The following is a 22,468-nucleotide window of genomic DNA, read 5'->3' on the forward strand; positions in this document are numbered from 1 at the left end:
ATCACATTCGATATCATCATCCCACCAGCCTTTGAGGTAAGCAGGGGAGGGACTATTTGTCCCATTTTACAGATGAGGAAACAGGCTCAGAGAAGACTGATCCAAGTCACAGGGCATGAAGGTGCAAGGGCCTAAACTCAAAGCCTACTGGATCTCAAGGCCGCCAGTCCTGGAGGAGCCTTGATGCCAGAAGATGGGGCTGCTTAAGAGCTGGAGAAGACGAGACAAGTGCAGGGATACTAGGCCCTCAGAACAGGCTGGGTGGGGCACAGGCAGTATCAGAAGGTGGGCTTTTTGTTCTGTGCCTTGTTTTCCTCAGTGCTGATGCTGAGTGGGCACGTGTGAGGGAGATTTCAGGACCCCTCTCCCCTAGGGCCTTCCCTGGCTTTGGGGCCGTCTCCTTGTAACCTCGAGGAAAAGGCAGAGAAGAGCTAGCAGGAGAGAAATGAAGGCGGAAGAGGGATCCAGAAAACAGCCAAACAGGCACCCACACACACGCACCTGTCACAGGGAGACCTCGGGGGATGTCTGTCAAGTTAGCACCAGCTCCTGGGTCTCTGAGAAGCCAAACTTGGTCTTGTGCTGGCCAAACAGTTTGTGCAGGGCATCGATATAGACCACGTGGTATTTTGCCACCGTCTCCTTGCTCGGGTCCTCAATCTTGGGCAGTGGTAGAGGCTTCCCGACTGCCAGGGGAGATGGAGAAGGGAAAGGGAAAGCATCAGAATGGCTCACTCCTCAGAATAGGCCTCAGCCCTCAAGCCCGGGTTCTCCCCACGCTTCCCCCACCCCTGCGTTCATCCTGGCCAGCGTCCCTGCCTCTGGACACAGCCAGAGCCAAGGTCCAGCCTTGGAACTGGATCCTGTGTCCCAGATGAGGCTGCCAGCAGAAGGGCCAACTCACCAATGGTGGTTACAGGCCGAGCGTAGGGCAGAAGGCCCCAGGAGTTCTCAATGAAGCCGTGCCCGTAGAAAGCACAAGGGTAGATGTGTACCATACTCTGGAACCACTTTTGGAAGCGACTAACGAAGCCCCCAGGAGTGAAGATCTGCTGATTGTAGAGTTCTGTCTCCCCAAAGGCGTAGGCAGGGATTAGAGCCACCCTGCAGAGGAAAAGCATGTTCTCTGATGGCCAGAAAGCTAGGGACCCTGCTGAAAGCCAGACACGCTGACCACCAGTGGTCCCTGGGTTTCCCTGTAAGCTCCTCAGCCCCTAACCCAGCTGGGCCCAGGTCCAGGCTAAGTGGGAGGGCCTCGTGGTCTACCCCAAGCTGCCTCTGGGGGCAAAGTAGCAGCAAGCTAAGGGAAGCGAGTCCCAGACCCTCCTGTAAACCCACAAGGTCTGAAACACTGGAAGTTAAGACTCAAGGGCCATTTCTTTTCGGTTTCTTCCCTTTGGCCCACACGGTAATTTTGGCCTTCTCTGAGATAGGGTTGCAGCCAGTCACCTTTCACAAAGGGACTGGCCCAGATGAGATGCTAGTCTGAGGCAGATCAGGTTCCGGGTTGGCCTGCTAGCCTTTCTTCAGAAGCAGAAATCCCTCTAGAACCTGACCCAGGCTCTACTCCACCACAGCAGTGGCTTTCCCCCTCCCTCTTTATATATCATTTCCTCAAAACCTCTTCCTCCTTCCCCACTGGGCTTTTGGAACCCCTCTCCCCAGTCTGGACCAGAAGTGTCCTTACCCATGCCGAAGGGCCGTGCGTACAAAGCCGGTGCGGTTCTTCAAGACCAAGGTGGTAGATCCTGGCAGGCTGTATCTGCACTCAGCCAGGCCACTGACCCCCACGATCAGCATGTTGCCTGTGCCTCTACGGGTAAGCAAGAAGTCCATGGAGGACTGGCTCACAGAGCAGGGCCCTGGTGGGCAGAAAAAAGCAAAAGATCATTGGTGATCTCCCTAACCTCCTAACTTTCCTCCCTACCTCTTCAGAGGAGGGGAGAGCCTCACATAAGGCAGCTGAACCTATGGTAGCTTTTCAGACCAGAGGGGATCACAGAATTGGCCTTGTTCTCACCCATTCACCCAACACCTCTTTCTCGGGGAGCAATTTATTTATTTGGCTTTACATCCTAGGAGCCAACTCACCTGTAGACATGACATATTCTCTGAGGAAAGGCACCCAGAAAAAGGCCCCCAGTGTGAGGATAGAAGGAATGATGCCAGGAAAGATCTTGGAGAAGCCTGACTTCTCTGTGGCAAAGTGGCCAAAGCATGAGTGGGACATGAACCCATGAGGATGGCAGGCGAGGATGTAGTTGAGGCTGGGGGAGAGATCGTGAGTCTTCAAAAGCTGCAGAGGAACATGGGGTCAAGAGGGGTATAGCCAGGGAAGAAGATGCCTCTTCTGGCCAGAGACCTAGAAAGGAAAGGGCTGTCGTGTCTGGTTGGCCGTGCAGGTAGGGTAACACACAGCTCCGGGGAGCGTCATCCACATGGGCCTCGATGTGAATGATGCCCCACCCTGACCCAGCCGCTGCCACTGGAGTCGGGGCTGGGCCTGGGGCCCAAGTGGAGATCTGCGGCTCCTCACCTTGAGTGGGAAGTAATCACAGTACTGTTTCCACAGGCACCAGTGCCTTACGCAGGTAAACCGGCAGCCACCTGAGAACAGAGCCGGTGTAGCTGAGCTTGGGCCACCTCCGTTGTCTTCTTCAGAGCCCTTTAAGGCCTGCCTCAGGGTGCCCTCACCCCCTGCTGTTTCCTGCCCTCTTAAGTAACACCCAGGCTGGGAATGAACATCTGGGCCAATTTAGGACAGGCCTAGCTCTCTGCTGTACTAGCCGCCCCTCCCCTAGCCTACTCCAGCTCCTATCTGGGCCTCACTGGCACCTTGAAAAGACCCCCTTCCCTCACCTTCTCCAGCCCAGACAAGGTCAGGCTGAAGGGAGGCGCGGAATTGGCCACAGGATAAGAGGAGAAAGAAAGGGCGTGTGGTGGGTGACAACGCAGCCCTCGCAGGGCCCTCACCTCGCTCAGGGGTCCTCCAGTCAAAAGCCAGCCAGGTGAGCATGAGCACAGAGACAGGCCAGTATGGCGTGAACACTACCAGGTAGAGGTTGACAAGGATCACAGCGCTTGGAGGAAGCCCAGGCCAGAGTCAATGAACTGTGAACAGTCCCTCACACTTGCCCGCCCTCTGGGGCTCCGTCCACCCAAGGTCACACGCACCGTCAGCCGGGCTCACGCGACACTCTTACCTCCTCACCCAGCACATGGCCTGTGTGCCTGTGGCACCAGCATCCCCGCTCTGGCCTTGGGAACCTGTTTTAGGTCTAGAAGGCAAGGTGTTTTCCTCCCCCACTTTGCTCCATGCAGTTAGCCCTCTCCCCCCAGGACCTGCTCCAGCACCACTCTGGGCTGCATTCAATGACAGGGAGCCAGCGGTGGGTCATGCTGATTTGGCCACCAGAGGTTGGGAGTCCTGGAAAGACAGAGCCAGGAATAGTCTTCCTCCAACTCACATTCCCCTCTCCACATCTCTGCGAGGCATCAGTGGAGGGAATACCAGAGAAAGAGGATACCCAACTTCAGCCAGGTTTGGAGCACAAGAGTTGGTAAACAAGAAACAAAGGAGAACCCACGCTGGGCTAGAATAAGGTATGGACCATGTTAAGCTCCAACAAGACAGGAACAATGTAGGTTAGAGTAGTTAGGACAGACTTCATGGAGATGAGTCACAGGGAGCCATGCTCAGGATTCTTACTGGACTCAGTTTTTAAAACAGCTGTGAATGACTGTGTGAGAGAAAGTGGGTCAAAAGAAAGTTTAGAAAAGACAGAAAATACTCCTAATTGAATGTGGCAGAATAAACACACGTTTTTATCGTGACTCCTTGCTGGAGCCTCATGAAAATTACCACAAGGATGTTTTAAAAGATAGAGATTCTGCAAGGAAAAAGAGAATCAGAGAGACGCCAACAGTGGGTGAGAGCTATCAGCAAAATGTTTGCGTGCTGGACAGTGGACGGAAGAGGGATTAACTGAGAACCAGAAAGTTGAAATGTAGTTACCTGCAAGGGGTATGCCCACATGAGCAAGCCTGTTTCCGCTGGAGAATCTAGGAAAGACTCAGATTTGGAACCACCAGGTGTCACAAAAAGCAGATGTGGGGCACAGGGCTTGATTGAAAGTCTATCAAAGAAGTAGTTAAAACCCCAGACCCCTTTCCCTCTGCTACACAGCTGGGTGATGGGAGGATAATTCTCTGAGAAAATGAACCAAAGAGACACTAGACTCAGATACTTACACTGGACACAGCTAAGATATTTCTATATGCAGCCAAATTATTAATCAAGTATGAAGGGAGAATAAAGACAATCTCAGACATATAGTCTCAGAGAGTTTGTCCCCCATGTTCCTTTCTCAGGAAACGACTGGAGGATGTGCTCACCAAAATGAGGGAGTAAAGCAAGACAGGATGGCATGGGATTCAGGTAAAGAAATCCAACAAAGGAAGGAAGTGAGCAGGGCCAGGACTAAGGTGAGGAGAGCAAGGCGCCTAGGGCACAAAATTCAAGGAGACATTCACTCTCAGAGTCAGGCAAGTACTGATCCAACACTTGTACAACCCTGAGAATGAATACCTTCTTAGATTGTACACCCAAGGTGCCTCACGGGCCCTGGAGGTGACAGTGGTGCATGAGACCAGACTGTAACAGGAGGATGCTGGGCTCCAGCAGCGAGGTCCTCAATGAAATTAAAAAAACAGTGGGGGTGCAGGGGACGAGACTTCTAGATTCCTGATGTGTTTGTGGAGAGTTAGGGGATGAATTAGTGATAACTGATAGATATCTAAGAGATAACTAAAGAAATTTAAAATGAAGCAATTATCCCAATCAAAAAATGTACAGAAGACATAAATAGACGTTTCTCCAAAGAAGACATACAGATGGCCAAAAAGCATATGAAAAGATGCTCAAGTTCGCTAATTATTAGAGAAATGCAAATCAAAACTACAATGAGGTATCACCTCCCACCACTCAGAAGGGCCATCATCAAAGTATATACAAAAAATAAATGCTGGAGAGGGTGTTGAGAAAACGAACCCCCCTACACTGCTGGCGGGAAAGTAAATTCGTACAACCACTATGTACCAATTTACAGTACAGAGACTGTACAGTACAGTACATAGGACAGTACGGAGAACAGTACGGAGACTCCTTAAAAAACTAAAATAGAACTGTCATATGATCCAGCAATCCTACTCCTGGGCATATATGCAGAGAAAAACATGGTCTGAAAGGATACATGCACCCCAATGTTCATTGCAGCTCTATTTACAATAGCCAAGACATGGAAGCAACCTAAATGTCCATCGACAGAGGAATGGATAAAGAAGATGTAGTACATATGTATAATGGAATATTACTCAGCCATAAAAAGGAACGAAATTGGGACTTGACTTTTTCAAGAAATAAAGGGACGCATGGGTCTAGTCCACGTTTCTTTTAGGTTTTGCTTGAACACAGACAGAGTTGGGGACATCTTGGGAGGCAGTGTGGCCTCAGGTGGGGTGTCCTGTGGTGACACAAATCCTGGATCTGCCCCTGAGCATAAGTGTGACCACAGACAAGCGGTTGAGCTTCACCAGCCAAGTGGGGATTACAACACCAGCTTCCACCTTATCTTTCTCGCAGACTACGCGTGAGCGTCTTCTCTCAAGGTCATTAGGGTCCAAATGGATACGATTCCATTGCAGACTCGTAGGGTGAAGAGCTGGGAAGGCTCTGAGGGACAAACCCTGGAACTGTCACCTCCTGGGAGCCCAGGGCCCAGCGCTCTTCTGCCTGCTCCAGGCTACCATTCCATACAGCCCAAAGTCAAGCTCTAATGAAGAGGCCTCTGGGACACTTCTCCGTCCTCACCCGCTTTTCAGCCACTCTCCTCCTTCTCTGCTCCATCTGCCCCTCCTCCAACTCACACATACACCTGAACCCTCAGTCTCGCCTCCCCTCTTTCTCTCTCCCACATCTTCTGATCATCAAGTCCTTCTAATTCTTCTCCAACTTCTTGAATCTCTGCTCTTCTCCCCTTCACAATTACTTCTGAGCTGGCTGAAATCACCACAATCTCTGACCTGAACTACAGCAACAGCCTCGTCCTATAATCAGTTTGCTACCCAGAACTAACTGTAGTGATCTCTCAAAAACACCAATCTGATGCCGTTGCCCTGTGCCCAACCCAGTCATGGCTCCACATGGAAAAAGTCCAAACACTTTTCCATGGTTGACAATGCTCTACACAATCTGTCCCCTGCCCCTTTTGCCAGTCTCTTCTGTCTTCTCTCTCTCATTCATTCATTCATTCATTCACTCACTATGTATTGAGCGTCGGTTCTGTGCCTCTTACCCCCTCATCCCACTTAACCACTGGCTACTTCTTGAATGCTTTACGCTCTCCCCTCATCCCAGCCTTGCTAGCTGTTGCCCAGTCTCTGCCCTGAACACTCTTCCTTCTTCATTTATTTCTTATTTGTCCTCTAAGAGTCAACTCAAATTTAATAGAAAAATGGACAAAGGTCATGAATGGGCCCTTAACAGAAAAAGAAATACTAATTGCTGATAAATACATGAAAAGATCTCAACCTCATAATTAACGAAGTTCAGAATAAGGCTCGTTGTTGTTTATGCCTGCCATTCTGGTGGTGGCAGAAAGGAGTGTGCATGGGGCCTTTGTTCCCTTTCCTGCCAACTTGGTGGTCATCTCTGAAGCCACATTTTGCAGCATCACAGTTTGGCGGGGCTTCCATCAGCCTGAACACTTGTGTCCACAGAGAGCAGAGACTCTCACCAACCTGTGTTGGATGTTTAACATGAACAAGAAATAAGCATTTGTTGAGTTTAGCCGCTGAGAGCTCCACGTTACTCGGTTACCACAGCGTACATGGGCCAGCCCAATTAATACACTCTCACACGCCCTTTTTACAAATGAAGAAAACAAGACTCAGAGAAAATCAACTTGCTAAAGGAACACAGATAGTAAGGCGTAGAGCTGGGATTTGAACACAGGCAGTCTGGCTCAAAGACTGTGGTTTTTTTTGGTTTTTTTTTTAATTAATTAATTTATTTATTTATTTTTTTTGGCTGTGTTGGGTCTTCGTTTCTGTGCGAGGGCTTTCTCCAGTTGCGGCGAGCGGGGGCCACTCTTCATCGCGGTGCGCGGGCCTCTTACTGTCGCGGCCTCTCCCGTTGCGGAGCACAAGCTCCAGACGCGCAGGCTCAGTAGTTGTGGCTCACGGGCCTAGTTGCTCCGCGGCATGTGGGATCTTCCCAGACCAGGGCTCGAACCCGTGTCCCCTGCATTGGCAGGCAGATTCTCAACCACTGCGCCACCAGGGAAGCCCTCAAAGACTGTGTTTTTAACATCCATATTTTTCTGCCCTTTGGCTATATGTGTATGTGCATGCACAAGCATGCATGTGGTGAAATATAGATATTTTTATACCCATAACCTCTGGGTACATACACACAAACTATTAAGAGTGGTTACCTCTGAGGAGCAACATTCTGGACAAGACTGAGGAAGAGGAACTACCAGCCTAAAGGCTCCAGCCCCCGACGCGGGCCTGGCCTGGGCTGGCCGTCCATAATGGTCATACTTCTCCCTCAATGCAGTGTCAGCTCCTAGGCCTTGGGGACCCTGCTCTCTCATGGGAACATGGTGGCAGCGAGGGGAGGCGGTGGTAATGAGGCAAGTCTGTGGAGACAGGACAAGAGTTCAAGAAAGGGGACTCAGCTTTCACTGAGGAGAGGGCCCCAAGGCCTGGGCTGCAAGGAGGGAGAGAGCAGAGGCCCGGCTGGGGCCCTGGTCCTCAGCAAGAGGCCATTCGGAGCTGACCTTTTTCCCCTTTCAGTCGAGAATGTTTATATACGCAGAAGGCCTGGCTTCCTCCTTCCTCTCTGGCCTAACATGTACTCTAGGGCCACGTCCACACCCAGCCTCCCAGTCAGCAGTAAGTAAGGAGATGCAGGAGCTAGGGACAGGAGCTCATAGGCCAGAATCAGGTCCTTGTTACTAAAGCTGGGAGACCATGCCAGCCTCCCTCTGCAGCCTCTTTCCCACAGCTCCCTCACCTCGCACCTCTATCCTCCAGCTCCACTGAACACAGAGACACCCTGTTCTTTCACTCCTGCCTTTGCTCTGGCTGTCCTCCTAAGCCTCCCTGCCACGCCAGGTCTGATGAAGTGCCCTTCCTCTGTGCTTCCTTTCATCACAGCACTGGTCATGCTGCTTTCTGTTTATTTCTCTCTATTTTCCATCTATCTGCCATCTCTACTAGATGGTGAGCGCTGGGACTGGATCTTTATCTCTCTACCTCTATCGTTTATCACCATTCTCTTCAGTAAATATGCAGTGAATGGATGAATGGACAGCTGGCAGTTTCACATGGAGGTCACTGGAATGCAGTTATTCTGTGTGACTGACTGAAACGAGATTTACCCTCTCATAAGAATGTAATATACGTGCAAGGTGGCACTTCAGATCAGTGGTGAAATGGTGGATTACTCAGTAAGTGGTGTTGGGCTAACTGGTTAATTACCATAATTGGAGAAAATCAATTTATGTCCTTACCTTACACCCGAGTAATTTCCAGGTGGATTTGTTAAACAGTGTTAAATATAAAGAGAAAGCATAAAAAACTTGAAAGTATAAACGAATATTGATCCAACCTCGGGATGGGGAAGCCCTTTCTAAGCAAGGTACCAAGACAGAAACCATAAAGAAAAAGATCGATAGATAGACTCCATTACAATTTTAAACTTTAGCATATGCAAAAAGTCAGAAACAACACTGAAAGGCTAATAATGTATGGGGAAAACTATTTTTAAAAAATATCCGAATGAAAAGTGGAAGGACCTATTAAAAATCCATAAGAAGAAGACAATCTTACCCATAGAAAATTAAGCAAATGTCAGGAACAGGCAATAAACTAAGAATTACTTGTTCCAGCATGAATGAAATAGACATGCTAATAAATACTTAGAGGAATATTCCACCTTACTAGTAATCAACAAAGGGTCAACTCATACAGCATTTTTCACCTAACAAATTAGCAAAGATGATAATTTTCAGTGTTTGCAACTATATGGGAAAGTAACACTCTCACCCCCTGAGAGTGTAAATTGGCTCACTCTTTCTGGAGGGCAATTCACCAGTATGCATTAAAAGCCTCTCCTTTTGACCTAGATCACTTCTAGAAATCTTATCAAAGGGAAATAATCAGAAATATAGACAAAGACTCAGCTACAAGGATATTACAGTGGCATATTTATAGCAGTGAGAAGTTGAAAGCAATCGAAATGTCCAGCAATAGAATAGGACAAATAAATTATGGCACATTCACAGGCTAGAATGCAGGCGTTAAAATCATCGTATTGAAGACTAAGGACAGTGGGAAATGCTTATAATGTATTTTTAAGTAAAAAAAAAAAATAGAAGTAGTTCAAATAGAATGATACCAGTTTGGTTTTTGAAAATATGCATGTCTATGTGTTTGTGTAGAAAAAGCGTGGAAGGAAGGAAGATACTGACTGGCCTGAGGAGTCCCTGCACACAGGCCCCCCTGTAGCCAAGAGGGCACTTTGGTAAGCTCCAGTGGCTTTTGCTTTCACGCTGCAGCCCAAGAAGTTCTGGCTTCCACTGTAGGACCTGTGGGAAGAGGCCAAGTGGCTCCAAAAGTTACTGTAGACAGAATGAAGGGGTGGTTGCTGCCACAGCTGATAGTGTTATAGTCTTAGGCCCCTAGGTAATGATACATTTCTTGCACATTTTATACATATTTTCATTTAATGTACCGAACATCCCAAGAGATACCTCTAAGACAGGCATTAACTGTCCCATGTTACTGATGAGGAAACTGAAGCCCAGAAAGATTAGATGACTTAATCCAAGTCACAAAGCTAGGAAGTGGGTATATGAGCTGGGCTTCAAATCCAGATAGATGTCCTTGTCTTTGGCTGCTAAGGCAAAAGGGCATGATAATGAGTAAATGAAGAATAGTAAGTAAACGCATGAAATTTGCTTCTGGAATTGACTCCCTTTGGGAACAGTACCCCATGGCTTTTGCACACGAAATTGCCCAGAACACTCACTGTCCTCGGTGACTGTGGTCACTGTTACAAAATGGAACAGACTGCAAATCCCTCACGTCCTGCCAGATCCCACAGCGAAGGCCCCTTCTTGGCTTGTGCTCTGGGCCTGGTTGGAATCTGGCCTGGGTTTACTCTTCCCCGTCCTTCCAGCTGAAGGCAAACCCAGTGGAGGAAGCTGGAACAGGCCCAGTGAGATCTTAAGGGTTCCCTAGACAGAAATAGTTATTTCTCTTGTATTTAGGGAGAAGCCTGTAAAATGGGACTCTGCTGGTTTGTTTGCTGCCGTCTGCCAAAGAATTCCGTGGGCGGCACCAGGAGCTCCCCCCACTCCCAGCAAGGCCCACATTACCCAGGCAGTGCCCTCTTCACCAACCTATGCCCTCTTCCCCATTCAGGGCCTCTGCCCGGCCCATGCCCCCTTCCTTGGCCGGTGCACCCTGCCCTCACAACAGTGCCCCGTCTGCATCCAGGCCCTCCCAACTTCATGTGCAGATAATTTCCCTAGCGAGTGCCTCCTCCCCTAGCCAGGTGCCACTCCCTAGCCCTTCCCCATTCAAAAGCCAGGAACCCCTTTTTCACCTTATACCAATTCATACCCTATACCAACCAGGCCCCTGGTCCTTGTCACCAGCCTATTCCCTCTTCCTCACTTCCCTAACCCTGCTCCTCAGTCTATGCCCCCTGGGGCCAGGCCCCCTTCTCCAGGTAGTCCCATTTCCCCACATTATGCACCCTCTGCCCCAGCAGATAAGCCATCCCCCATCAGAAGCCCTTAACCTGCCTGTGCTTCGAAGCCAGCCAGGCCCTCTTCTCAGCCGGCCTCTCTTTGTCCGTTTATACCTGCCTCCCCGGCTCCCTATGCCCACTTCCCCGGCCAAGGCTAGCTCCCCAGCCTGGTTCCCTTCCCCTCCTAGGCAGGCTTCCCCTATACCCACCTAGACCCTCACCCCAGCGGAGTCACGTTCCCAGCCAGTATCCTCTTTTGCAGCAACCCTACCTAGGCCCCTGCCCCAGCTTGCTACCCACCCACCCCCGCCAGCCCGTGCCCAGGCTCCCTGACCCAACTTGGTTTTCCTTTCCCAGCCTATGTCCCCTTGCCCGGCTAGGCCCCTTTCCCCAGCCAGAGCCTCTTCCTCAGCCGATGCCTCCTTCTTTGGATTGGCCCCCTTTCTAAACCAGCCATCTTACCAGCCTGTGTCCAACTCTCCAGCCTCTAGCCACTTACCTGGAAGTTTTCCCACCCCGGGCCACAGCCCAGCCTCTTTACCATCCTATGCTGCCAGCCTCCCCTCCCCAGGCAGGCCTCAACCCCGGCCTGTCTTATTCCCCATGCAGGACCCTTCTGCTCGCTGGCCCCTCACCCAGCCAGGGCCTGTTCCCCAGCCTGAGACCCTGTTGACAGCCTCCTTAGCCAGGCTACCCTTCCCCAGGCAAGGCCCCTTTTCACCCCTTTGTCCCCTTGCCCTCACGGGACCCCTTCTCCAGAAAGGGCCTCCTTCTGACAGCCAGGTGCTTGTGCCCAGTCTTTTCCCTTTTCAGCTGGACCACTTTTCCGAGGAGTTCCCCCTTCACTGGCCTTTCATAGCCAGTGCCTCCTTCCCTGGCCAAGCATCCTCCTCTCTCAGCTCTCCATCACCAGTAAAGTCCCCTCCCCGACCATGTGACGTTTCCCTGCCAGGACCCCTTCACACACACACACACACACACACACACACACACACACACACACACACACGCCCCCAGCTGGGAACTCTTTCCCAGCCAGACTCCTCCCCACAGCCAGGCTCTCTTCACCCAGGGACCTACAGCCTCTCCCCCAGTCTAAGCTCATTTTCCCAGGCGGGCCTCCTTCCCAGTAAGGTCCCTTTCCTCAAGCGGTATACCCCTTCCTCAACCAAACCCCTTCCCTAGCTTATTCCCCCTCCTCAGCCAGACCTTCCCGCCATCCCTAGCCTGTGCCCCCAGCTAGGTCCCTTTCCTCAACCATGTGCCCTCCCTCAGCCAGGACACACGCCTTCGTTCCCAGGCAGGATCCCTGCCCTAGCAGGCCCTCTCCACCTGCTAATCCCCCTCTTCCAACCAGGTCCATCAACCCGCCTATTATCCCACGCCCAGCCTATGTCGGTCTCAGCATTCGAACCTCTTCCGCCACCTCTCCTGCTAGGTTCCTTTCCTAGCCTGTGCCTCCCTCCCAGGCCCCATTCCCCCGCCAGAGCCCCTCCCCAGGCAGGCCACCTTTCCCTGCCAGGATATTTGCACCCCCGAACCTCCCCCAGCCCAGCCAGTCTCCCATCCTCAGCTTGTGCCACCCTGTCAAGTCTGTGCTCCTTTTCCAAGACAGGCCCCTTCCCACATCCAGGCCCCTTCCCCAGCCTCACCCTCTTCCCCAGCTTAGGCCTTTCTCCCCAGCTTAAGCCTACTTTCCCAGACAGATCTCTTTCCCTGGTCAGGTGCCATTCCCCAGGCTTTTCCCCCTTTAACAGTCAAGGATTCCTTTCTCATCTTTTGCCCCCTAACTCAACTAAGCCTCTTTCCCTTGACCAGCCAAGTCCTCCTTCCCTAAGCAGCCCCCACTCCATTATCCCCTTCCTAGCCTGGCCTCCTTCTTCACCCTGTGCCCCAGCTCACACAGGTTCCCTTACCTCGCCGTCTCCCCTTCTTCTGCCTGTTCCCCTTTCCCCTGCCACGTCCCATTCATCCTCCTAGACTGACCCCTTCCCCAGTTTTCACCCCTTTTCCCAGCCAGGCCCCCTTCTACAGATTATGCCTCCCTTCCTGGCCTATTCTTCCTTCCCCAGCCAGCTTTCTCATCCCTATAAAAGGCACTCTTCTCACAATGCATCCAAATACCTAGTTTTCTCAGGGACTTCCTCTTCTCAGCCAGCTGGCTATCTGAAAATGTATCTGATGCACACATTTACACAGTGAGCTATCTGGCAGGATTTCTATATTTGTATTTTGAAAACAGATTCCCCCCACCCCACCCCCGGCCTTCAAAAAAAAAAAAAAAAAAAAAAAAACCAGTGGCACTTCTTTCCCTCCTGCCACTAGCCCTGGACTGGCAAGTTTTTGAAAGTGAGAATTCTTTTTCATGCATAGCAATGAGAACATCCTTAACTGAAGCCATTTCATGATGTTTCCACTGAGTGAAACATCAACTCAGGATAGCTTCAACTATCTTGGTACTCCCTAAATCCTTCCCTGGGAGATATTGCACTGCAGGCCACCATCAAGGCTGCAGGTCCATTGCATCTTCCAAAAGCCTCATCTGTCACTGTGTCCTCCCCCTTCTCTCCTGTTCCCTAACCCTCCAGGATTCCTTTGCTGAAGTCGATCCTGGTATACAAACTCTATATGAACTAAGTCAGCTATACAAAAATGAAAACCAGGTATTTTTTAAACTGCTTTTATTCTTTAAACAAACTACTGTTCCCCTTTTCCCCTTTGTATATTTTATTTTAGAACAGTTGGGGTGTACAAAGAATTTTTAAATCAATTTAAGTAATCTCACTGAAATACAGGATCTGAAGGTTAAATTTTTTTTTAATTGTTTACTGCAAATCATTTCACTTTTACTTTTTTTTTTTGGCAAATTCAAGATATCAACAAGTCTAAAATATCAACAAAAGTATATTGCTCACTTTTTTTTTTTTTTGCTTCATACCAGTTGCAGATATGACAAAATGAATCAACTCCTTTAATACTTTTAAAAATCTCTCTTTAAATACTTTTTATCTCTAAGAATTAAGGAAAACGACTAAGTTCAGATCTTTCACGCTCATACCGGTTGTAGATAGAACAAAGTGGACCAACCGCTTGCACAAAATGATACCCTTTTATGTCTGAGAATAAAGGAAACTTACTAGTTGATCTCACCCCTCACAGTAAGTTAAACTACCTATCAGTTTGTCTCTTCTTACTTCACATCAATTGCAGATATAATGAAATGAATCAACTACTTGAATAAAGTCATGCCCTTTCTTATATTTAATAAAGGAAATTAAATTGAGGTCTTTCACATCTTAGAACAAACCTTATCTAGCCTATCAGTTTAGGTAAATCTACTTGCTACATTTAACGCTTACATTTAAACTTCTAAAGTTAACAAACATTATTTAGAGTTCAGGAAACATCTAAACAACTGTAATTAGTTTGCAACCATGCAAGGTTTTATGAAAAAACAAAACAAAATACTAGGGCTCCCCTGGTGGCTCAGTGGTTAAGAATCCCGGGGACACAGGTTCGAGCCCTGGTCGGGGAAGACCCCACATGCCGCAGAGCAACTAAGCCTGTGCGCCACAACTTCTGAGCCTGCGCTCTAGAGCCTGCAAGTCACAACTACTAAGCCCACACACCATAACTACTGAAACCCGCGTGCCTAGAGCCGGCGCACTGCAACGAAGACCCAATGCAGCTTAAAAAAAAAAAAAAAAAAAAATACTAGAGGAGGTCTTGTTTGTAACTTGAGACGTCTCCTGAGTAGCCCAGTTGAAGTGGAAAGCAAAACCCCCAAACAGCCCACGATACATTTTTTCCCCCAAAGAACTAAGCAAAAGGCATTCCCAAATCATTTCATTCACATCAACTCCAACTTTAAGTAATCAATACATTCACGGGGCAACCGGAAGATTCTGAGCTAAACTGACTTTTTTCCCCAAGTGAAGAACGCATCAAACCAAGTTGCCATTTCTTGAACCCCAAAGTTACTTGCAACGTGACCAGTTCTCATGGGTGGGGGGCGGGGCAGAGACCCTTCAGGGCAAGAAAGGTGAGAGCTTGGCAAACTCACTCCCGCTAGGGTAGGACAGTACAGATCCCTTCCTGGTCACTGGCCTCCGGTCCCCCCACCCCATGAAAGAAGAAACCCAGGGACGATCGAGGAGGACAGAAGATCGAGGGAGGAAGAAGGGGGGGCGGGGGCGGAGAGAGGGGGTGAACTCTGAGTGAAATGAATAAACAAAACCCCGAGAAAACCGAAGGAAAAAAGCGGAGCCTGCTGAGGAGACGCGGCGCCGGCGGCTTCGGCTCCAACGGCAGCCGCCGCGGCGATGGCGGCAGCGGGCCTAGAAGAGACGCCGGGCCACGCTGCTGGCGGAGACGGCGCCGAGCGGCTTCACCGAGCTGTAGTGCTCCCCGCAGCTGTAGGAGTAGCGGTGGTAGACCAGGGTGATTGGCTTCTTGGTGTACTCCTCTCCCATGACGACGGCGGAAGAGTTGGCCTGGATCACCTCGATGGGGGTCTGCAAGACGTGCGACAGGGCCCTCAGCTCGAGCTGGCCTCCCCACGACGGCCTGAGCACGATGTCGTCGCAGTACCTCAAGAAGCCGTCGCGGCTGCCGGCGATGCCGGCTCCGGGGTGGCTGAAGAAGGGCAGGAAGTCGTCGACATGGTTCCGCATGTACTCGGCGGTGAGCCTCCGCAGGCGATCCACGGTCACGGAGGACACCAGCTGGTGTTGGATGGCGCGGTACATGCAGTGGCCGTCGGCCGGGATATCCTGCATCTCCAGATTCCTGGCCCGCAGGATGGCGCCGAGCTCCATTTCCTCGTCGTGGCAGAAGCTGGCCAGATGCTCCATCTCAGCCTCGGCCACCCTCTCCTGGCTTTCTCCCTCTCGGGCCACCTTTCTTTCGCACCCTCTCTGTGCCTTCGAGAGGTGAGGAGGCTCGTTCTTGAGATCCACCTTGGGCAGATCTTCAGTGACAGAATCGTGGTTGCTGTTATCAGGGAAACTCTCCTGGAACTTCTCCAGCTCCTGCTGGTGCTTCTGCTCCATCGCGGCCTCGAGGCGGGCCACATCGAGGAGCAACTGCTCTCTTCCCTTCTCGTCGGTCTTGGGGACCGAGCTCTTCATGTCCTGAATGTGGGCCTGCAGCTCTGTCTTCTCGCGGTTGTGGCGTTGTATCATCTGCTGATGCTCACGCTGTGAATCTCCCATGATGTTTAAGGGCAGGCGAGAATCGAAGTTTGGTGGCTGAGGTACTGCTACAGTTCACGTCAACAGTCTAACCACCCAACTGCCTAGAGCTCCTCAGTCTCCCCTGGCGGCTGTACTCTGTTCCCCTCACCCACGGTTGCCCTCACTCTATTCACGACCCTCTCTGCCATTGGCCACTGGCTCTCCACGGCTACGCCTCCTAAACACGCCTGGCACTACGATTGGCTGTTGGGAGACCCTACATATGCCCCCATTAGACCCCGTAGCAATGGGTGCTTCCGGTTTTAGCGGGGTTCCTGTCCCGGCTGTAAAACCCCGCCTTTGTGCGTTATGTGCAGCAACTGAGCCTGTGGAGGTTTTCGTGGACTCTTTTTTTTTTTTTTTTTTTTTTTTTTTTTGCAGGAAGCGCTAGGGCGTGTTTAGGGTACAGGCTCCAGTGACACCCACTGGGTTCAAAATCCTGTCTCCGCCACCTAAGATGTGTGATCACAGGCAAGTTGCTTGAATCTCTGAACCCCACTTCCTTGTTAGAAAGTACGGATACCCCAGAGATGATCCGCAGCCAGGTTAGGGGCCACAGGCCAGTATCTGTTCCAAGGAGTCTCTTCTCGCTGCTGCCCTACCTCACAGGGCAGTTGCGGGAAGTAGTGTTAAGTCGCTCTGCATGCTGTGCTCTCACCGCATCGGCAGGTATTCTTCCCCTTCATGCGGGAAGGTCTGGAGTTAGGTAGTTACAAAGCCCCGTGTCACCACCTCCTAACTACATCCAATCTCTCCCAGCTAGGCTAGAAGATGGTCATCACAGGAGAGGCAAGGCAATTAAAAAAAAAAAAATCAAAACTGAGGAGAGGCCTCTCTTTCTGCTCTTCTGAAGACCTCTCCTACACAGGGAGGTCCTGCAGGTATAGACAACACCCTGCTTCAACATATCTACTCCCCTTTGAAGAAGCCATCACCCACAAAGGAGGCAGGGCAGGAAAGGGTTCAATGTTCAGTTTCCTTTAGTGACCCCCATTCTCCCTGAAGGGCAGGTGCAGGCAGCTAGGCGATGGCAAGAGATGTTCACTTGAAGATCTTGCCCTGATTGAAGGCTTTGCCCACATGCTGGAAGGCCCCATCCCAGGAAAAGTATTCTCGAACCAGCGTCTGGGTCTCCTCGCTGCTGGGATCCAGTTTCTGCCATGTGTGTGGCTCATAGTGCACCTGCCAATCTGGACTCAGCGGAAGGGCAAGCTCCTGGCCTCAGAAGACCCAGACTCCAGAAATGGAGCTGCTATTGTTGGTTCCAAACAGAATGACACTGGCAAAGGCATTCTTCCTCAGTTTGTCCAGTCGCTGGAGCATTCCAGTGATGAGGTTGCAGCTCATGAAGGTCTGGGTGAGCTCTTCAGGGAAGCTGTACTCGGAGTACCACAGGGACCAGCCACCTTTATCAAAGTGCTCCCAAAAGTACGGCAGCGCCACGGAGAGTGTGTCCTCGTGGGAGTACTTGCGCTTAAATTCATCCAACACAAAGGTACTCTTGGGCAGGTGAGCGAAGGGATCCTTGGCCTTCGGCTCAGCAGCCAGTGCCTGCTCACATTCATCCAGCTCCTCCTCAGTAGCAGGGGCAGCTGTCTTCTCCTCCTCCTTCTGCTCAGCCTGGGGCTTCTGCTTCTCTTCTCGAGAAGCTTTCTCTTTCCGTGGGGTGTCTTTCTTAGGCTGGCTCTCTGCAAACTTTTTAGCATCAAATTGGGCCATTTCCTCACAGAGTTTCACCTCCCCCAAGACCTCCCGGAACTGGGGCTGGTTAATGCAGGTGAGGAACCAGCGGTTTGTATTAGGGAAGGCCTGGCGGAAAGAAGGCTCCAGAACCTGTTTATAAAGCCACAACACGGTGCAGAAAACTGTGATGTCAGCCAGCGTCACACGTTCGCCCACCAGAAAAGTCCTTGTCTTCAAGTGAGCATCCAGGAGCCCCAGAATTCGCCTCACCTCCTCCTTTGCATTCTCTGTGGCCTGCTTGTTGTGGTGCATGATGCCCAAGGTGGGGAACACCCAGGTACTGGCTGTGGGAACTACGTCGCTATCAGCAAAGCTCACCCCCTGCACCACCTGGGCTGCTGCTTCGGGAGTACTTCCCTGCAGCTCCTCGTTGCCCACATAGTAGGCAATGGCATTGCTCTCGAACACACAGAATCCATCGTCACCCTCAAAGGCTGGAACCTTGCCAGCAGGAAATTTACGGAGAAATTTGGGGGTGCGGTTGGTTTGGCCAAAATGGAAGTGGGGTGGTGCGGAGAGCACGTGGACCTGAGCCCCGCTGTACTGAGCGGCAATGAGGGCCTTGAAGGCCCTCCAGTTCTCAGGATATGTGTACAGGGTCCCAGCCGCCATGGTGATTCCACAGAGAAAGGGGCTCGTGGACTCTTACCTGCTTACTTCACTTCCTAGCCTGAACACAATGCAGACACTGGTCGTGCCTGAGAATCACGTGACAAATACTGTTACACCAGCTGAATGTGCTCTGACACTGGACTTCCCATTGCTCCCAGTGTTCAGGAGGCAATGTGGCTCTCTCCAGTTCTTTAGTTGCCTTGACTGATGAACACTTAATTTTGTGTATCAGAGCAAAGGTATTTCTTTATGGTCCTGGGAACACAGAATCCTTTCAGTTTAGGCCTCAAATCCACCCTGTCCCATCTCAGTGTGAGAAAGCAACAACCTTAAAGTTCACTACAGCTGGGCAGACTTCGTCTTGTGCCAACAGAATGCACCTACCCTAAACTCCCCTTCTCCTGGGTTCCCAGCTTCCAAAATGGGCTCCCATGAAGCACGACAGCTGGCCTTCATCAAGCCACTTCCTTCTGATTATTCTGAATCTCTAAAAGTTCTAAAAAATAAAATAAAATAAAGTAAAATAAAATCCCTAAGCTCTTTCAAATATGCTCTCACCCTGCCCCACTCCGCTCATCTGTATCTTGAATTCCCAAACAGGAAGGCTCTTGAGACGACCTCCTCCTTGTTACAAATGAGGAAAGTGGACATTTGTCCAAGTTTTTACATATATCAAAACTTCAGTCGTTTTTATTGCTAAGTAGTATTCCAGGATATGGATGTACTGTAGTTCATTTAACCATTCACCTGTTGAAGGACATCTGGGTTGTTTCCAGTTTGAGGTTGTTACAACCTCTGCTATAAACATCCATATACAGGTTTTTTTGTGTGAGCACAAGTCTTCATTTCTCTGGGAAAAAAATGCCCAGGAGTGCAGACTCACCGATAACCAAGGCGCTGAGGGCCCACCAGAAAAGAGCAAAGACCTCCAGGGTGGTCTTGAGGTCCTTCTTGGAGAGCAGGAGCATTATGGCCAGGGTGCCGGTGGCTCCCGGTAAGTGCAGTTGGGCTGGCCAGCCCCACCTGCTCAGGGGCTGGTGCGGTTTCCTCCCTTTGTGCTTTCTTCTTCAGCCCCTGTCCAGTCTCCACCCCCTGCCTAGTGTCCACCCCCTGCCTAGTCTCCACCCCCTAACCTGCCCTCCCCCACCACAGGACCACAGGACTACACGCTGCGTCTGCTCGTCCAGTTCCTTCCAGCCATCTACCCACCTGCACTTTACCCACTTGGGCATGGACCGGGCTGTGATTGTGACACCCTCTTGCACACTTGTGCAGAGAAGTGTAGATGGAGCTCTGGTGTGGGAAGTGAGTGGAGGCGAGGGTGGGGCTGCTAAGAGGCCTCCAGAGCCAGTGTGGATGGGGGGAGATGGGGCAGGGAGGAGCCCAGGGCACACATGGCACCCCGAGCCTACATTTCGGTTTATGAGGCCCAGCTGTCTATGGTCTTTCGGTGACAACGTCATTGGGGAGGAGGAGGTCGCAGGTGGGGTGTGCCTGGCAGGTGCGGAGGAGCAGAAGCCTGGAGCTGAGTGAGTGAGACGGGCTGAGGTGATGAAGTCAGAGAGCTTGGCAGGGCCAGAGGGTGTAAGGCCTTGGCCTTCTCCTCTGACTGAGATGGGGAGTCAGTGTGGGGTTTTGAGCAGAAAAAAGGAAAGGATTGCTTTCCGGTTTTAAAGGGCCAGGGAAGAAGAAGGAGCCTTTTGAGGGAGTATGGCAATAATCCATGCAGACATGACGGTGGCTCAGGGCAGACTGGTGGGAGTCAGGGTGGCAGGAAACGGTTGGATTCTGGGTGTCTCCTCCGACGCAGAGGCCCCACGTAAGCACTGTCTTCTCTGAGGCTCAGAAGCCTCTACAGGGGAGGCACGCTGGTGAGCGGCCACCGTGCGCTCCGCCTTGGCCTGCAAACCTTCCCTGCTTTCAGTTTCGTCCCATCCAGTCCTTCAGGAAATGTGTGGAGGGTGTTGAATGGTGGTGAAGGGGCTGCTGGGAAGGGAGGCTGAAAAGGGCGACAGAGACAGTCTCCGAGTCAGGACACAGGGATGAGGAGTTCGGGCTTAACCCTGGGGGCCCGGACGAGGTGCCACCAGCTTCTGACCAGGGATGGTGACTTGTGCCAAATGCCACAGAAGGACGAGTGTCAGGCCCAGGGTGATGGTCAGGCCCCAGGGACCTAGTTGCCCCCATGATAGACACACAGGCCCATCCCCCTCCTCCTCTCTAACACCTACTCGCAGGCCCAGTTCTGCAGCCACATAATGTAAGTGGATAGGCTCATGGGGACTTACCCCAGCGCTGCAAGGCCTGCTGGCCCAGACCTCTCACCCCGCTAGACTGACTTCATTGTTTGGGCTCCTTAGCCAGCCTCCTGTTGGGGAAACTGAGACTATCCCCCATCGGGGAACAAAGCTCCATAAACATTGAACACAGGCGAGAAGCAAGGGACAGAAACAGCTATGGCAGGTAAGAAACAGTCCGCCCTAGGAGTTTAGGATTAACAGATACACACTACTATGTAGAAAACAGATAACCAACAAGGACCTACTGGACAGCACAGGGAACTCTACTCAGTAGCTTGTAACAACCTATAATGGAAAAGAATCTGAAAAAGAATGTATATATATACATATGTATATATATGTATCTATATATACCCACATATAACCAAATCACTTTGCTGTACACCTGAAATTAACACAACATTGTAAATCAACTATACTTCAATAAAAATTTTTAAAATTAAAATTAAAAAAAAAGAAAAGAAACAGTCCTGCCCGGGCCTCTGGTGTGGAGGGGGTGCGGGACAGGAGCCACTGGTAACGGCCAAGGTTCTGACTTGGTCTCTGGGTGGATAGCAGGGAAGGAAATGCAAGAGGACGAGACTTCTTGCAAGGCTGACAGAGCAAATTAGAAGCTTAGCTCGGGCCACCATTTGTGAGAGGTGCCTGTGGGGCAAGCAGGCCCTGTGATGTCACGTGAAGCTGGCTGCCAGTTTCTAAAGTGTGTTCTGCTCACCCTGGGCTTCCAGAGACCTGCTGCCGGGGCAACTGCAGCGGGGACTGAGCAAAGGGCTCTGGAGTTGCCAGCTCCCACTTGAAAGAGAGCACCAGCTCCCTTTTACTCTGCTTCCAATTGGAATTCCAGGAAAGATTCTGCTGGACAAAAGGATGGGGGTGGGGGCGGGTAAGGCGAAGGCTCCGCGAGGCCCTGGGGAGCCTAGCAGGGAAAAGATCTGCACTTCCCTGCCAAGGAGAAGCTGCCTCCGTCTGGCCCAGGTGGGCTGTGGGCCAAGTGCACAGGGCCCAGGGACACGTCCGGGGGCAGAGCCAAGGCAGCAAGTGGAGACTGCAGCCAGCCCGAAAAGAGAGGACCCTCTGCCCGCCACAGAGGAAGAATGCTTGGCCGCTGAGTGGGCTCTGTCTCCACAGAGCTGGCCCTGAGGGGGATCCTCATTCATACTCAGCCCAGCCCTGAGGACTTGGGTTTTGTTATTCTTGCCTCTTCATGCATCTGTCCATCCACTGACCTTGACTCCTCCACCTCCCACCCTGGTCTGGGAGCTCTCAGGGGCAGAAACTGGGTGGCACTGGGTCTTACTCTTCTCACGTGCTCAGCCCCTAACACAGGCTACATGGCAGGCACGCACTGGTGTTCATTATAAAAATGCCTGAGCGGGTGGAGGCCTGACTCGTTTGCCTGGCACTGGGCAAATCTCTGGGGTTTGTCTTCCTCAAATGTAAAAATAGAAGATGAATACTCCCTCTCGGACTTGTGAGAATCCAGACAAGGAGCAGATGGTCAGTCACTTTGTGAGCTGTGAAATGGTGTCCACATGTAGGTTGCTGCTGTCACTGTCATTAAGAGGAGGGGATGGGCACTGTAGAAAGAAAGCCCAGAGTTCAACTGGGCCTGCCCTGGGATGGGTTTCCCTCCAAGCAGTGTTACCTTGGAAAATGGGTGTCAAAAACGTAAGAGCAGAATCAATGACAGCAGGAGTATTTGGAATATTATAGAAACTCTGACGTCCCATCTGCACAGAGAAAGCCATGTGCCCAGC

The 22,468-nt window shown here is 51.1% G+C and overlaps 3 protein-coding genes across 3 annotated transcripts; all 3 read right to left on the minus strand.

Annotated features, from left to right (window-relative positions):
- Positions 1-531: 531 nt before the first annotated feature.
- Positions 532-19,379, minus strand: AWAT2 (acyl-CoA wax alcohol acyltransferase 2). Its single transcript, XM_059910388.1, has 7 exons — positions 19,291-19,379; positions 2,974-3,080; positions 2,537-2,607; positions 2,092-2,296; positions 1,688-1,862; positions 905-1,104; positions 532-686 (listed from the first exon to the last, which is right to left on the minus strand). The coding sequence occupies exons 1-7, from the start codon at positions 19,377-19,379 to the stop codon at positions 532-534; spliced, it is 1,002 nt and encodes a 333-aa protein (XP_059766371.1).
- Positions 15,160-16,035, minus strand: LOC132357862 (OTU domain-containing protein 6A-like). The gene has a single exon (XM_059911697.1). The coding sequence runs from the start codon at positions 16,033-16,035 to the stop codon at positions 15,160-15,162; it is 876 nt and encodes a 291-aa protein (XP_059767680.1).
- On the minus strand, positions 17,036-18,418 carry LOC132357256 (elongation factor 1-gamma-like). The gene is given in 1 exon segment (XM_059910547.1): positions 17,036-18,418. A coding segment is annotated over 1 exon segment (1,314 nt). The 5' UTR covers positions 18,412-18,418; the 3' UTR covers positions 17,036-17,097.
- Positions 19,380-22,468: the final 3,089 nt, after the last annotated feature.

The sequence above is a fragment of the Balaenoptera ricei genome, chromosome X (assembly GCF_028023285.1).
Source record: "Balaenoptera ricei isolate mBalRic1 chromosome X, mBalRic1.hap2, whole genome shotgun sequence".
NCBI lineage: Eukaryota > Metazoa > Chordata > Mammalia > Artiodactyla > Balaenopteridae > Balaenoptera > Balaenoptera ricei.